The 17,563-nt window shown below is 36.5% G+C and overlaps 1 protein-coding gene across 1 annotated transcript in view; it reads left to right on the top strand.

The window, feature by feature from the left end:
- The window catches only part of Ntan1 (N-terminal amidohydrolase 1), a 123,187-nt gene that overhangs the window by 82,237 nt on the left and 23,387 nt on the right, over positions 1–17,563 (top strand). Inside the window, exon 9 of the mRNA XM_090386164.1 lies at positions 13,615–13,728. Within this exon, the coding sequence (XP_090242290.1) occupies positions 13,615–13,728 (114 nt within the window). The remainder of the gene's footprint in view (positions 1–13,614; positions 13,729–17,563) is intronic.

Here is a 17,563-nt window from a genome sequence, read left to right as displayed (position 1 = left end):
AGGATGCGGAAAGGTCAGGGAATGCCCACCGCATATCCCCGGAGCAATATGGCCTTAGTTGCTAATGCTCTTAAAAACCAAATAACAAACAACAACAACTTTCTGAAAGTGATAAAGCTCAAAAAATATATAGGTAGAAATAAATTCAAAGGAGAAAAAATTAGTCAAGAAACATTTGTCATGATCAATCGAAGACGACAAATGAAGAGCAAGATAAACACTGACAAGGACAAAACTTGAGTATACCGAGTTATTAGAAAAAGATTTAGAAAGAGACTCAGAGAGGTCATAACAAGATTTAACACAAGAAAAGTAGAACAAGCATTAAGGGAAAACAAAGGACTTAAATCAGTAGTCATGAGCAATAAAACAGAAAGACAAATGATACTGAATCTGTGGGTCTTGGCACATTATAGCCTTAGTTGCTAATGTGCCAATAAAATCCAAAACAAACCAATACTGAATCTGAAGGATAGTGATTGTATACTTATAAATAGCAAAGAAGGCATAATTCAAATAGCAGAAGGAGCAAGGGAATGATGCCAGCAGTGGGGAAGATGGATCACAAATTAGCAACACATACGACATACCCAATATCCTTCCTGATGAGGTAGAACATGCATCGAAGAAAACAAAGAATCAAAAAGCCCCAGGTGAAGATGAATTTACTGTATAATTGTCAAAATTAGGAGGAAAAGACATGGCACTGAAACTGGCAAAGACGCTTCACAAAATACATTTGGAAACGCATGATGCGTGAGGAGTGGAATAATGCAATCATAATTTTGCTGCATTAGAAAGGAGATAAATCAGAAATTGGAAATTATAGACCAATTAGCTTGTTGCTTCACAAGGGTCATTACTAATAGATTATAAAGAAAACTTGATGAGAATCAACCGAAAGAGCAAGCTGGCTTTAGGACAGGATTCTCAACTATGGATCACCTTCATGTAATATCACAGCTAATGGAGAAAGCAAACGAATATATAACACCATTACACCTAGCATTTGTGGATTACAAAAAGGAATTTGACTCCATACAGCATTGGTGTACAACCTTTTCCCGTACAGGGGCCACATTCTAAAATAGATTTGTTTTGTGGGCTGCACTGAGTGAGTGGAGAAAAATTAGGGTACCTTTTCCATATGTTGTCATATGTAAAAGGAAGTTTCTATTTTCATGTTACCATTTTTTTTTTTTATTTTGAGGCTGTATTTAAAAAAATGCAAATACACAACTTTTATGTGTAACAAATCTGTCTGATTTATTTTTTTTTAGATTTTATTAAAATTATAAAAATGACATACTTTTTGTTTTTTAAAGGGGGCGCCTCCGTAGCCAGGTGGTCAGGAGCATCAGTGCGTAGCACACGCTTCTTGATTAAACCGGGGTTCGAGCCCGTGACCACCAAATACGGAGGATGCGGAAAGGTCGGGGAATGACCACCGCATATCCCTGGAGCAATATGGCCTTAGTTGCTAATGCTCCTAAAAACCAAATAACCTTTTTTTTTTAAAAAAATACTTTATTTTTGCTTTTAAATTCTTACTTTACAAAATTTACAAGCTGAAAAGGATCACTGCTTTTCAATAAAGTGAATAAATAAATATAATGATACACTTAAAATTGAAATTATTTGAAAATTTTATAAAGTACAATACACAATAACATTTACTAAACAAAACTTAACATTTAATGAGATAACCGAGGCTGAATATTTTTAGATAATTGTTCAAAATTTGCAATTCACAATACAGAATGATGATGGTCTGTTATTGTTCCTTTTTAAATATTTATTTGATTTCAACTGTGAAAAAATTTGCTCGCAAACATATGTTGATCCGAACAAGTAAACATTTTCTTGGAATTTTATTTTATTAATGGGAAATCTTCAGATGGCAGGGCCTTGTAGAATTCAAGTAGCTTATTTTCATAGTCGATATACAGGAACTCTCCCGACTTACGTAAGGGTTGCGTTCCGCGGAATTTCCCCATGCTTTTGCGGCACTCGCAGCTGTACTCGCTGAATTGATTGAATAAAAAAAGAAATGTTCGACGAACATATAAATAGAATTATTTATTGTATTTATTCAATTTTTTATCTCATGCACAGGAAAAATTACAAAAACGTGCAATTTAAAAAAATTTCAAAATTTTAAAATTACAAAAAAAGAAAGGAGACAGGCACAATATCAGTAAGTTTTACCTCTTGAGCATCGTTACCAGAATCGATGTCTTCAGCTGATAACATTAGCATTAGTAGAGGCATATGATGCAAGAAAGCAAGCTTATGCAGCATCAGCCAAAAAAAAAAAAAAAAAACCACTCCCATTTCACCCCTCTATTTGTTCAAAATACCTGTCCAGCTGAGCCTTAAATTTATTTAGGCTATCAACTTCCACAACAAGGGATGGAAGTCTGTTCCACCAACAAACTACTCGCCGGCAAAAAAGGCAAATTTCCGCACATCTATCCTACATCTGTCTTTCCTCAATTTGAATTTATGCCCTCTCAGGTGATTATTCTGAGCAAGAGGAAGAATCCCATCAGCATTGAGCATGCTGAAACCAATCAAGGCTTTATACACCTGAATCAGATCACCTCCAGGTGCCTAGTCTCCAGACACTAATTTGCAGAACTTAAGCCCTTTCTTCGTAAGAGCAACCCTTTGTTCTATTCACTAATCTTTTTGCCCTTCTCTGTACTTGTTCCAACAGCTCTACATCCTTCTTAAAATGAGGCCTCCAGCCCTGTATACAGTACTCAAGGTGTGGCCTGACCATTGCCTTATACAAGGGGATAATCACCTCCTTTCCCTGCTAGAAAAATTCCTGTATATCATTGACAAGACACCATGAGCTATGCAATGCAGACTGTCTGCACTGCTAAGAAAACTTCATATCTGCCTGCACAATTATCCCCAGGTCCTTTTCATTCTCTGCCACTGTCAGTGTAGTACCACAGAGTTGATACGTTACTCTGGGGTTACTGCTTCCCATATGTAGTACTTTACATTTGTCAATGTTAAACTTCATTTGCCACCTCTCAGCCTAGCTGCTCAACTTTTTTAGATCCTGTTGCAGCAGCAGCATACTGTCATTAGTGTCCTTAATAATCCTGCCAGCCTTTGTATCATCTCCAAACTTGGACATTAAGCTTGATATACCATCATTAATATCATTTATAAATACAGAAAACAACGATGGACCCAACACTGAACCCTGAGGGACTCCACTAATAACATTAGTCCACGCTGAGCAGTGGCCGTTGATTACTACTCTGTCTTCTCCCACTCAACCATCCCTTTATCCGTAGCAGCAATTTGCCTCCAATGTCACATTGCTCCAATTTGTTCAGCAGTCTTCCATGTGCAACAGTATCAAAAGCCTTTCTATGATCCAAATATATTATATCAAAGTTATTCCCTGCATCCAGTTCCTTTGTGAACACATCATAGTATTCAATCAGATTGGTCTGGCAAGACTTTCCCTTAACAAAACCATGCTGTGTCCGAGCTGTAACTCAAGTCTTGTCTAGATGGTCCTGCAGTGCTTCTTTTTCCAGTGCCTCCATTAATTTTCCTGGAACAGAAGTTAAACTAACAGGTCTATAATTACTTGTGTTGCCCTTTGATCCTCCTTTGTGAATTGGGGTCACATTTGCACATCTCCATTCCATGGGTACCTCCCCTGAGTCCAAAGAAGCTCTCATAATTATGGCTAAGGGTTTGCTTACTTCCCTTTCTGCCTCCTTTAATATAAATGGATAGTTCACATCCACCCCAGGTGCCTTTTTTATGTTTAATTTCAAGAATTTGTCCTCTAGTTTCCTCTCAGTTATTACAAAATCATCTAGCTCACTGCCGGCGCCTCCGTAGCCAGGTGGGCAGGAGCAGCAGTTCGTAGCACACGCTTCTTGATCAGACCGGGGTTCGAGCCAGTGACCACCAAATACTGAGGATGCGGAAAGGTCAGAAAATGACCACCGCATATCCCCGGAGTAATATGGCCCTAGTTGCTAATGCTCCTAAAAACCAAATAACAACAAATAGCTCACTGCCAGAGTTCAATTCACCTCTGGCATTCTCCTCCCTAAATAACTCTCATGTGTGAATGTAGATGCAAAATACTCATTTAGTTTGTTAGCCACCTGAGCAGGATCATCAACAGTTGAACCCTCAGTATCCAGTGGACCAATATGATTCATCCCTTTCCTTCTAGAGTTTACATAGGTAAAGAACTCTGCTGTTTTTCTTTGCATCCTTTGCCAAAGGTTTCTCATAATCTGCCTTTGCCTGCCTAATCTCCTTTGTGACTTGGTTACAGACCGCCTTATATCTATCATAAGCTTCCATATCATCCATTAATTTATATGTATCCCATGCATTTTTCTTCTCTGCCATATGTCTCATTGGTTTATCTGACATCCATTTAGGCCTAAACCTTGAACAGTATTTCTTAGTTGGTATGTAAAGCCTAGTAGTTTCCAAGATAAATTCTTTGAATGCTTCCCATTTTGAATTTGCTGTTGGTAACATCATCAGTTGGTCCCACCGTATAGAATTTAAATACTCTCTCAGACCACCGTAGTCTCCTTTACAAAAGCAAAAACCCTTCCCTTTACCCGATGGTAGTTACCTCTTTGTGTAAATCCCACTTCGACACACTGTTGATCACTGCCAACTAATATTTGAAGACATTGTTTTCACTGAGCCAAATAGAGATGAATTCGAGAATAAGACTGTAAAATATGAACGTCGGAGATTGAATCAAAAACCTTGTAGCCTTTAAAGTCATCAACAAACATTTGACATTGAGAGTTTGGAACTCTGTTGTGAGCTCATAATTAAAACAATTTAATTAATAAAATGAAAATTAATTGAAGAATTTTAGAGAAATAAATTATGCAAGGTACTTGGTCATTGCCAAGTTACAAAATGAGATGGGGACAGTAGATGATATATAAACGTTCCATAATATATATATATATATACACACACACAAAGACGTTCATTAGTCACATGAACTGTCAAAATGAGCAAAACAGATAGGAATGGCATAATAGGAATGGCACATAATATTGTTTCAAGACAGTTCACTCCTAGTGTTAGTTTCTGTGTGGTTTATCCTGAGTCCTCTAGATTGCCTAATGGCCCATCTGAGGTTTTGTAATGTCATATCCAGTCAGATTTCATTGCCTTATATTACCTATTATGCACACTGATGTAACCAGTGGTCAGTGCAGTTATATAGTAGTGCACTTGTTTGAGTTGACTGTGATTCAAGCCTGTGTGACTACTAAATATGGTAACATATTTACAGGAGGCAACTAGAGGGAGTAATACTCTTGATTTGATTATCAGTAGTGATTCTTCATGCATTAAGAATCTGCAGGTAAATGAACCACTAGGTGGCAGTGATCACAGTGTGCTGAAGTGGGATTTACTCAAAGAGCTAACTACCATTAGGGGAAAAGGGAAGGGTTATTGCTTTTGTAAAGGCGACTACGATGGACTGAGACAGTATTTAAATTCTATACAGTGGAACCAATTGATGATGTTACCAACAGCAAATTCAAAATGGGAAGCATTCAAAGAACTTATCTTGGAAGCTACTAGGCTTTACATACCAACTAAGAAATATTGTTCAAGGTTTAGGCCTAAATGGATGTCAGATGAACTAATGAGACATATGGCACAGAAGAAAAATGCTTGGGATACATACAAATTAACACGTGACACAGAAGCCTATGATAGATACAAGTTGATCTGTAACCAAGTTACAAAGGAGGTTAGGCAGGCGAAGGCAGATTACGAGAAATCTTTGGCAAGGGATGCAAAGAAAAACAGCAAAGAGTTCTTTACTTATGTAAACTCTAGAAGGAAGGGGATGAATCAGATTGGTCCGCTTGATATCGATGGGTCAACTGTTGATGATCCTGCTCAGGTAGCTAACAAACTGAATGAATATTTTGCATCGACATTGACACATGAGGAGTTATTCAGTGAGGGGAATGCCAGAGGTGTATTCAACTCTGGCAGTAAGCTAGAGAATCTTGTAATAACTGAGAGCAAAGTGGAGGAGAAATTGTTGAAGATAAATACAAGAAAGGCACCTGGGGTGGATGGGATCTATCCAGTTATATTAAAGGAGGCAGTAAGGAAGTAAGCAAACCCTTAGCCATAATTATGAGAGCTTCCTTGGACACAGGGGAAGTACCCATGGACTGGAGATGTGCAAATGTGACCCCAATTCACAAAGGAGGATCAAAGGGCGACACAAATAATTATAGACCTGTTAGCAAAAACAGGTCTATAATTATTTGTGTGAATAATATTGAAGTCTTGTCCAAGTCTTGTCTAGATGATCCTGCAGTACTTCTTTAACCAGTGCCTCCATTAACTTCTGTTCCTGAAAATTAATGGAGGCACTGGTTAAAGAAGCACTGCAGGATCATCTAGACAAGACTTCAGTCATAGCTCAGACACAGCATGGTTTTGTTAAGGGGAAGTCTTGCCTGACCAACTTGATTGGATTACTATGATGCAGTCACAAAAGAACTGGATGCAGGGAATAACTGATATTATATACTTGGATCATAGAAAGGCTTTTGATACTGTTGCACATGGAAGACTGCTGCACAAATTGGAGCAGTGTGGCATTGGAGGCAAATTGCTATGAATAAAGGGGTGGTTGAGGGGGAGAAGACAGAGAGTGGTAATCAATGGACACTGCTCATCGTGGACTAATGTTATTAGTGGAGTCCCTCAGGGTTCAGTATTGGGTCCATTATTGTTTTCTGTATTTATAAATGATATTGATGATGGTATATCAAGCTTAATGTCTAAGTTTGCAGACGATACGAAGGTTGGCAGAGTTGTCAAGGACACTACTGACACTATGCTACTGCAACAGGACCTGGAAAGGTTGAGCAGATGGGCTTCGAGGTGGCAAATGAAGTTTAACATTGACAAATGTAAAGTACTACATATGGGAAACAGCAACCCCCAGAGCAACGTATCAACTCTGTGGTACTACACTGACAGTGGTAGAGAATGAAAGGGACCTGGGGGTGGTTGTGCAGGCAGATATGAAGTTTTCTGAACAGCGCAGACGGGCTGCAAGAGTAGCTCATGGTGTATTGTCGATGATATATAGGAATTTTTCTAGCAGGGATAAGGAGGTGATTATTCCCTTGTATAAGGCAATGGTCAGGCCACACCTAGAGTACTGTATACAGGTCTGGAGGCCTCATTTCAAGAAGGATGTGGAGATGCTGGAACGAGTACAGAGAAGGGCAACAAGATTAGTGAATGGAACAAAGGGGTGCTCTTACGAAGAAAGGCTTAAGTTTTGCAAATTACAGTGTCTGGAGACTAGGCACCGGCGAGGTAATCTGATAGAGGTGTATAAAGCCTTGAATGGTTTGAGCATGCTCAGTGCTGATGGGATTCTTCCTCTTGCTCAGAATTATCACCTGAGAGGGCATAAATTCAAATTGAGAAAAGACAGATGTAGGATAGACATGAGGCAATTTGCCTTTAGCCAGCGGGTGGTTGGTTGGTGGAATAGACTTCCATCCCTTGTCGTGGAAGTTGATAGCCTAAATAAGTTTAAGGCTCAGCTGGACAGGTATTTCAAACGAACAGAAGGGTGAAGTGGTTATTTATTTATTTTTTTTTATTTATTTATTTTTTTTTTTTTTGGCTGATGCTGCATAAGCTTGCTTTCTTGCATCAAATGCCTCTACTAATGCTAATGCTAAACATTCTTGTATTTTTTTTCATGTAAATTGCTCTTGTTTCATATGGTCAGCCCAGAGTATAAACAGAAGATTTATAAAGCTTAGGAATAAACACAAAAACTTAAATAAATTACATCTTTTTTTTTTATATTATGACAAGAGTTTCCTCTAAGCTATATGCACTTGCATGGCTTTGCAATGGTTTTGGAAGTTTTATATTATGACCAGAGTTTTCTCTAAGATGTGTGCACTTGTGTGGCTTTGGAAGTGTCACACACTAAATTATTCTGTGTGAACTACAGGGTGGCCATAATCATCTATTCAGAGCTCTCTGTAGCTCTAACAGAGCTCTGTTAGTAATAAGCGGAATGCCACCAAAATTAGTAAGTAAACTATTCAAGGTGTAGGGAGAAGGATCTCGTGAAAAAAAAAATAGTTCCAAAATCTGCCAGTAGAGAATAATACGGCACTGTACAAGTGGAAAGACATGACAAAGTACCAAAAAATAAATGACAAAGCTTAATGAAATAAATTTTGATTTTTGCTCTTTGCAAAAAAACAAACTGAATTGCACCAAAGTTTTAAATCCAAACTAAAAAATAAGACACCTAAGAGAGCAGAAAATTTGCATAAATCTGAGTTAACTTAATTTTCCCAGCAGAGAGAGCTATAAAGGCACAACGTGAATGTTGCAAGTGTATTCTGTACGTTTACTGTTAACAATGCGTCTCATTCTGCCTGATCACACTTTAATTGCGAAGTTCTGCATTAATGGTTGCAGTGCAGCAGCTGCTCTGTGTGAATTTAGATGCTGTAAGAACTTATGTCAAGGTCCTTTATCAGCTGCAGCAGTTAGAAGGATGATTAACAAATTTGAGGAAACTGGGTCTGTTGTTAAGCCTGTAAGAGGAAGGAAGGAAGGAAGCCTGTTTCACTTCAGGTAGCAGAGGTAGTTGCAACGGCTATCATCGACCAACCCATGGATACAGCTGCTGGAACTAGTAGCAGCGAGTAGCGAAGCAGTTGGATGTCCCATATTCCACTTTGTGGAAAATTCTTCGGAAACTAATCCACTATTATTCATACAATAAGATCAGTTGCCAGCAGCAGCTGCAAAGAGATGATCCTGAAAAACGAATGGCATTTGCTCTAACGTTTTTGGCCAGAATGGAAGTGGACGATGCCTGGCCATGGAACATCCTTTGGGGAGATGAGGCCCATTTTTATCTCAATCGGACTGTCAACACTCAAAACTGCCGAATATGGGCTTCAGAATCACCGCATGCTATTCAGCAAATCCCATTGCAATTGCCGAAAACCATGTCTGCTTATTACTTAGAGCTGCAGAGAGCTCTGAATAGGGATACTTTAATTATAGCCACCCTGTACATTCTGGAAAGTAAGAAGGCAAGCTGAGACCTTGTTGCAGCCCAACATGCTGCATCCGGGTCTCAGCCTCTCAGGAACTCCTCTGGACTCCTTCTTGTGAAGGTCTTGCTTATTCCTAGTACTGGAATATAAATTATGCTTTTTATCTGTTAGGAACCATATGTTCAGGAAAACTTGGAAGAACAGCACAAACAATTCAAAGAAATTAATTTTCTGGGAAAATGTACCTCCTACCCTCACTGATATTAGATTGCATTTTCTTATCTTATTGAAAAAAAATTTAAAGTGGAATTATCTACCTGAAGTAGTGTTGTAATTAAAAATGATTGAATCTTTTATATATATAAAAATGTCTGTGCGGCTTTTAGTATTAATAGTAGTAAATTATGCAAGAGAGCAAGATTATACAAGAAAAAAAAAAAAAAAAATCCTATTTTTCCTATCCATCCCCTCCAATAATTTGTCTAGTTTTTCCTTGAATTTATCAGACTATCCACTTCCACAACAGTGGATGGAAGCTTGTTCCAGAAATCAATCACCAGTTGGCTGAAGGCAAACTTCTGCACATTTATTCTGCAGTCATCCTTCCTTAGTTTGAATTTATGTCCCTTCACATTCATAGCCTTGAGCATGAGGAAGAATTCCATCAGCATTGAGTTTGCTCAAGCCATTCAAAGCCTAAATCAGATTACCTTGCAGGTGCCCAGTCTCCAGACATTGCAGTTTTTAGAACTGAAGCTCTTTTTTCGTAAGAGCACTCCCCTTTATTACTTGCAGAAAAAAATAAGATAGATTAATTCTCTTTGTTAATTTTGTGAATAAAATATCACAGGCAAAAATGTTTTTTTGTATGGTGACTTTCTCTATTTTATTTTGTAATGCACGCATGTCTGTGTAAAACATCTAAAATGTGTCACTAAAAATGGATTTTTATTGATAAAATAAAACCTGTGAAAATATGAAATAGACAGAAGGAAAGATTCACATTTCGTTGTAATCTTAGGTTTTATTAATAACTCAGTAATTTTGTGCTTGATAGAACAGTAGTTTTCAATTTAAAACCCAACATGCTTGCCTGTTGAAAATTATAATTTTTTTATGTTAATAAGCAGTACTAGTCTTCAACTGTCGGAGGGATGGTCTTGACTCAAGACCTGTGAATGCTTTTATGTAACTGCTATTTATTATGCAATCCAAGGATTATCTTTTGAATGTTCACTTTTTTGTAGTTTGTAAAATTTGTTAAAACTGTCAAGAATGATTTTTGATATTTTATATTTATAAATATTATATTTATAAAATATACAAATTTTATATTTATAAAATCTGTTTAATCTAATAGTTATAAACATCCATGATGAAATCATTTATTTTCCAATTCACTAAAAATCATAATCAGTTAATAACAATTGTTAATTATTTTTATATGATGACCAGCCATGAAACATTGTGATGCAAAGGAATACTCATTCTGCACACTGAGAAAAAAAAAAATGAGAGGGAACTATGATTATGACACTGTAGTGAGACACTGTTTTTTAAACTGTCTTAATGCACAAAGTTGGTCAGATTTCTATCTTATGAGATTAACATCACATAAATAAGTTTACAAGTGGCAAAAGGTGATTTGTCAATAATCCCTATGGAAACATATCTTAATAAGCCATGTGATCTCTATGGGTATGGATGTGACATAATTTTCCATTCTTGCATAAGGGCTTTTTGCACAGGCTCAGTGAGCTCTCTAGAGAGAGCTATGACTAGCAACCCTCCTGCCAGCTGGCCATTCTGGGAATGCTCAATGGAATTGAGGTTTGATGATCTGGTTGGCTATTTTGTACTTGCTGTATTCTCTCCTTGAAAGTATTGGTTCATTAGAAGAGATCTATGAGGACATGCATTATTGTCAACTGGACTAATTACTCTGGCACAAATATGAATGTAAGGATAATGCAACTCATATCAGTACTTTACAGCTGTGATTTCTTTGTGACTACAAAATATGTAAAGTCACCGACATCGGTTCCTATCTACCATTAACTGCCACCTCCATATGAATCACTTGCCGTGATGTTAGTGGAGAAGAATCTAGTTCTCTGTTCCTTGAGGTGAGCATGCATCAAGAATTTGATTGAAGACTATCTTGACTCCTCATTGAAGAGTACCATGACCTACTGCTCCTGGGTCCAGTCAGCATGCCTGTTTCAATTGTGTAGATCCAACAAGCTCTGAAGAAAATTGCTGTGAAGTCTCTGCATCCACCTCTCAAGTTAGGGTTAGATAATGGTTATCTCTCATGGAAATGACATGAGGAGTTCGAGAGATAGAGAGTTGTGTGTGTTTTCGTACCGACTTCACATTGACTTGCAATGCTGTATAACTTTACAGTCACTCATCCACTTTGGTTTGACTTTGTCTAGCCTTCACTCTCTCTATTGCTCTCCACCTCAAAGAATCATCCGGATAGTGTCTGTGTGACATTTTCATATAGGTGTTATCTTGAAATTGATAATGAAAGTGATAAATGTAAATAAAGTTCAAAAAACACTGTTTTATTTTTCTTTTTTTTATTTTATTTTGGTTACTCAATTTGCATGTTTAAAAGGTTTTGTGTGACTTTGTTTACGGGATCAGGCAAATTGTTTTGCTTCATAAACAAAAATATGTGGTTCTGTTTTTATTTGTATTTAAAAATTGTTTTTGTTTATTAACTTTTGATTTTATTTTCTCATTGATACTTTAACTTCTTCCACAAGTGTAAATTCACTTTATATAGTGTTTAGTGAAGTTTTCTTTCCAGGTCTTGAACATGTATTTAATACAACTTGTATCTATAGAAAGTTTTCCAAATAAAGTACAGTAAACCCCCGCTATTCGCGGGGGTTACGTTCCTGAGAAATGCCGCGAATACCGAAAACGCGAATACTGAGTTATGGCTCCCATAGTAATAAAGGGGTTCCGTTCCAAAGTATGAAATATATAAGAAAAACTAGTCTAAAATTTTGTCTATGTACGTATTATATGTACCTTCATAATATGACTATGTACATAGTGAAATGCAAGCATATGGCATCGAAATGAAAATAAGAAACAATTTAATATTAAATGTAATATTTATTAGAAATTTCAAACAAATCTTTCAAACCAGCACCTTTGCTAGTTAAAAAACTTATCCTGCCAGTGCTATCACCAGTTTCGCTAAAGTGTTGATAAAGGAGTTTTGCCTTTTCACGAATGATGAGTGAACTTAATGGAATTTTATTTTGAGTTCGGACTTCTATCCACAGATTTAAAGCTTTTTCCATTTTTTCTAATTTAACATCACGAGTTACAGAGCAAATTTTTGAAGCAATTGGCGCGTTTTCACGGACACTACGGTGGATTTTTCTTCTGATTTCTTGATTGATCGTACCATTGACTCGTTGATTTTATAATGTTTTGCCAATGAGGAGACACTTTCACCATTAGTAATTTTATCTAATAACTCAATTTTATTCACTAATGTCATCACTACCTTTGATCTTTTCACATTTCCCTTGTTATTCGTAGCCATATTTTTGTACGGGTTAGAAAGAACTTGTCCCCAATAAAGTCACTTTCTTCCATTAACACACTAGAAAAAGTCTGTTTTACACTGCAAAATGGTAGATTTATCACTTTTGTAAGCATATCAATTTATAAATTGATAAATTTATTTAATTTATAAGCATATAAATTAAAAGCAAACGACGAAACCTTCCATGACAAGCGCATAACACATACTGAACAAGGATTAGCGAGAAACATCCACGCTCGCGATTTTGTCACCCCTCTCCCCCCACCCACTGAGTGCTGTTTTGATCGGGAAAGATAATTTTAGCCACGCCCATGTTTTTTTTATGGTGGAAAATGTTCACGGCGCTTTAAAATTCACATTTTTTTAGGTTTCATTTTATATTTAATCAGCGACCGCGAATACAGGAATACAGATACTGCGAATAGTAGGGATTTACTGTATCTAATTAGTAATTTTTGATAAAGCTAAGTAGCTACTCTGTTTTTAAAAGCAAATTTTCTAATAAAATAAAATAATTTTGGATGCTGTCAAAAAAGAAGTGAATCTTCATTATTTTTTTATTTTATTATTCAGAAAACAGAATATTATATGATTCAGTAGAATGAGAGAAAGAGATGAGAGAATGAGAGAACAAACAATTTAATTTTAATCTGATAATGTTGGTCCATGTATTTCCTTCAGATTTCAAAGTTAGGATTCTCTTTTTAGTATCAGTATTGGCAAAAATGATGCAAGGTGTAGTAAACTAAGGAAAACAAATGTTTTTATTTTCTTTCTTTACAATGACCAGAAATTTTCTGTCGACAGTCTTCAGGATTGCATGAAGTAACTTTATTAAGTAATATTTTATTTCATTTTGGTTGTATAGTTTAACAACATTATGAATAATTAACTGTGAATAATATAGGGATAATTAACTTCCAGATGTTAGATATATATGATTGCAACATAGGAATGCTAAGAATAGGACCATTTAATTATGAGCCAATGAGAGGAATTGATTTATGGTTGTCGCAAAATGATGAGTTTATCCTGCAGGTAGGTTTGCAGTTCTTGTTATTTAGTTTTGCAATATTTTTGTCATTGATATGGTATGTGTACTCTTTATCAAGTAGATTTGCTGATTAAAGAAAAAATATTTGTGAACAAGTTACTTATGTTTATAGTTACAAATTATTATATGATTTATTATTATATACTCGCATAACGCTGTTGTTCATTCACAGGTCTACATATAGACAAAAAATGCCATCTTGGGGTGCACAAGTCATTTCTGTCTATCAAATAAAGTGACAAAATACATACTTCAAAAGTAAAACTATTTCTTTAGAGAGAATGATTTTGAAAGCATATTTTATTTGTGAGAAAAATTTGTATTTAAAATTTTAAAACCACACATTCAGAAATATGACAGCAAATAAACTTTACATATATTAATATGTAAATTGTTTTTAATATTTTACTTTTTTTTGTGCATTAATATGGAAATTCAACTTTAGTACAGTTTAAATGTATGGATTCATTTGCTCTAAGGTAAATCAGATGACTAATTTTGAGAGGTTTTTTTTTTTTTTTTTTTGACAAACAATGAACCAATTTTGTTCAATTTGAGAATTTTTTTTTTTTTTTTTTTTTTTTACCCCTTGTTAGGGAACAAAAAGAAGATTTTGTGAATCTCCCATTTCACAAACTGCATCATCTGCTTTGCAGTGCACAAAATTAAATTTTAGAATAATTCAAAGTTATGGAAAAGTTAGAAGTCTGAAACTGAATTCTTTTGCCATATCTTTTAAAATTGATTTTTTGCATTCAGTTAAAACCTCTCATATCCACATTTACAATATGAGAGTAATTCGTAATTCATCACAATGTCATTCATAATTTTCACATTCTAAGCAAAGGTGAATCAAAAATAATTTATTGTACTGAATTTTTCTATTGGAACTATTTTGCTCAAGTGAGATATGTAAAGCGTCATGAATAAATGAAATCAGCCTGAAAATATTTTTATGTAGTGAAATTTTTGTTAAAATGGCATTCATTGTAATTGAATTTTATTCAACCATTGTCAGTCCATTGCTGAACAAAAATCTCATCCATGTTTCTTCTTGCGTGTATTGCTGCTGCAGCTCCCATTCATTACACTTTTACAATACTCTGGAATTTATTTCTCCATTGCACTCTAGGCCTGCCTCTTCCTTATTTGATATCCATTGGTCTGCATTCCATTAATTTTCTGGTCCATCTTTTGTCACTGCATCTTGCAATATGTCCAGCCCATTTCCACTTTAAGCACTGAGCATGTTTTTCTCTGACCCACTCATTTGTCTTTCTGTTCCTTAGAGTAATTTCCAGCACATGGTAAATTATATAACAAATAATAAATGACACCATTATACCACAGGAAATTATTTAAAAAATGTTTTTTTTTTTTTAAACTCATATGGAATACAAGCTTAATTTCTACACTAAAATGTTAGCAGGTGACATTTCAGGATTCTTACTGAATCCCATTATCAGACGATAAATGCTATGTGGAGGGGGAGTGAAAACTAGAAAAACATTTAGCAACTGTGTAAAATAAATTGATAGACAATTAATCAGAAGCAATTACAACTAAAAATATTTAATTTTGGATTATGTTTTAAGCCATTATGATATTCATTCAGAAACTTAGAAACAATAACCAAGATAAAACACACTAAAAAGGTAACCATGAAAACTATGTGCACATCCAGGGTCCTGAGCTGGATATCATCATTCTTCTCTTTCGTGGCAATTCCCCTTCTATTTCTGACTCTCTCGCGCTCTCTCTCTCTCTCAGGGTAACTCGGGAATTTTTTTGGCTGGTGCAGCATTAAGCCTCAGGCTTACTTCCACCATATGGCTAATAATAATAATAATATGTACCTATGGCTATAGATACAGTCCTCTTACTTCCTACATCACAGTTCAGTTACTACAAGCCCTGTCTAGTAGTAACTGATGATGTGGTTACAAAGGAACTGGATGCAAAAAATAATTTTGATATCATATACTTGGATTTCAGGAAAGCTTTTGACAATGTTGCGCATGGTAGACTACTGTACAAATTTGAGCAGAATGGTATTAAGGGTAAATTGCTACAATGGATAAAAGGATGGTTGAGTAGGAGAAGACAGAGGGTGTAATCAATGGGTGCTACTCTTCGTGGACTAATGTTATTAGTGGAGTCGCACAGGGTTCGGTGTTGGGTCCACTGTTTTGTGTATTTATCAGTGATATTGATGAAGATATATCAGGCTTAGTGTCAAAGTTTGCAGATGATACAAAGATTGGCAAGGTTGTTAATGGCAATGTGCTACTGCAACAGGATCTAGAAAATTTGGGCAGATGGGCTGAGAAGTGGCAACTGAAGTTTAACCTTGACAAATGCAAAGTACTGCATGTGGGTAGAAGTAACCCCAGAGAAATGTACCAACTGTATGGTACTAAGGTGGTAGAAAATGAAAAAGACCTGGGAGTAATTTTGCAGTCAGATATGAAGTTTTCTGAGCAATACAGACAGGCTGCCAGGGCAGGTCATGGGGTTTTGTCAATGATATTTAGGAATTTTGCTAGCAGGGAAAAAGGAGGTGATTGTCCCTCTGTATAAGGCAGTGGTCAGGCCATGCCTTGAGTACTGCATACAGGTCTGTAAGCAAATATACATCCTTCCTCATTTTAGGAAGGATGTATATTTGCTTGAGTGTGTACAGAGAAGGGCAACAAGATTTATGAGTGGAATGAAGGTTAAATAAATTTAAGGAGGAACTGGACAAACATTTAGATGGAATGGTTGTGTGAATTTTTTTTTTGCTTTCTTTATAGAAATGTACAGGGGCTTTATAAACTTGCTTTCTTGCATCACATGCCACTACTACTAGTACAGGGGGCGCCTCCGTAGCCAGGTGGGCAGGAGCCAGCAGTGCGTAGCACACACTTCTTGATTAGACCGGGGTTCGAGCCCATGACCACCAAATATGGAGGATGCAGAAAGGTCAGGGAATGACCACCACATATCCCCGGAGCAATATGGCCTTAGTTGCTAATGCTCCTAAAAACCAAATAACACAACAAACTAGTACAGGGGCTTTATAAAGTATAACAAGGTAAGATTACGGTGCAAGGCCATCCAATGAACACCCTGAGGGCAAAGGCTATAAGACGACTGCTGGTTCTAGGTTATAGCCCTGAACTGGAAGGTTCGGGTGGGAGAATGATCAATGGTGAGTACTGTATATTTCTATAAAGAAATATACAGTACTCACCATTGATCAAAATTACAAAAGAAGAACCTTCAAGGAGGCCTTCTTCAGCAAGCTTTTTAGTGACCTTTCTATCAACAAAAACTAGGATCAAATTTCAACATTCTATACTTCAACATCTTCCCAAGAACAGTAGAAAATGAAACAAAGAAACACTGACAATAACTCACCATAACCCCAACCATGAAAATACCACCCACCAGACATTACCACAAAAAGAGTAGTGAAAAGAGCTGAACGTTGTTGGGACCGGTGAGATTTAACACTCTCCATTTGTTCATAGATATGTAAGTTTCCCGATTCAGGATCATTCTCTCAGCCAAACCTCCCACTTCAAGGGCTGTAATAAGAACAGTATCAAGTGTGATGGTAGGATTTACTAGGTGAAAGATTTTAGTTGGGGAGGGAGAGGGACTAATCCCTAGGAATATAGGAGAGTTAGTCATGGGGACAGCATGCCCTATGTGGAGTTGCTTGCCTGCTAGCTCATGGTGCCCAGTTTATTGGGCAATTAATTCCACACTGGGGGAAGTCTGGCTGGCTCACAGTGCTCAGGTGTGTGGTGTATACAGACTCTTTTTTAAGTA

The sequence above is a fragment of the Mastigoproctus giganteus genome, chromosome 12 (assembly GCF_048544385.1).
Source record: "Mastigoproctus giganteus isolate SK-2022 chromosome 12, ASM4854438v1, whole genome shotgun sequence".
Classification (NCBI taxonomy): Eukaryota; Metazoa; Arthropoda; class Arachnida; order Uropygi; family Thelyphonidae; genus Mastigoproctus; species Mastigoproctus giganteus.
This window is presented reverse-complemented; position numbering and strand designations above follow the sequence as displayed.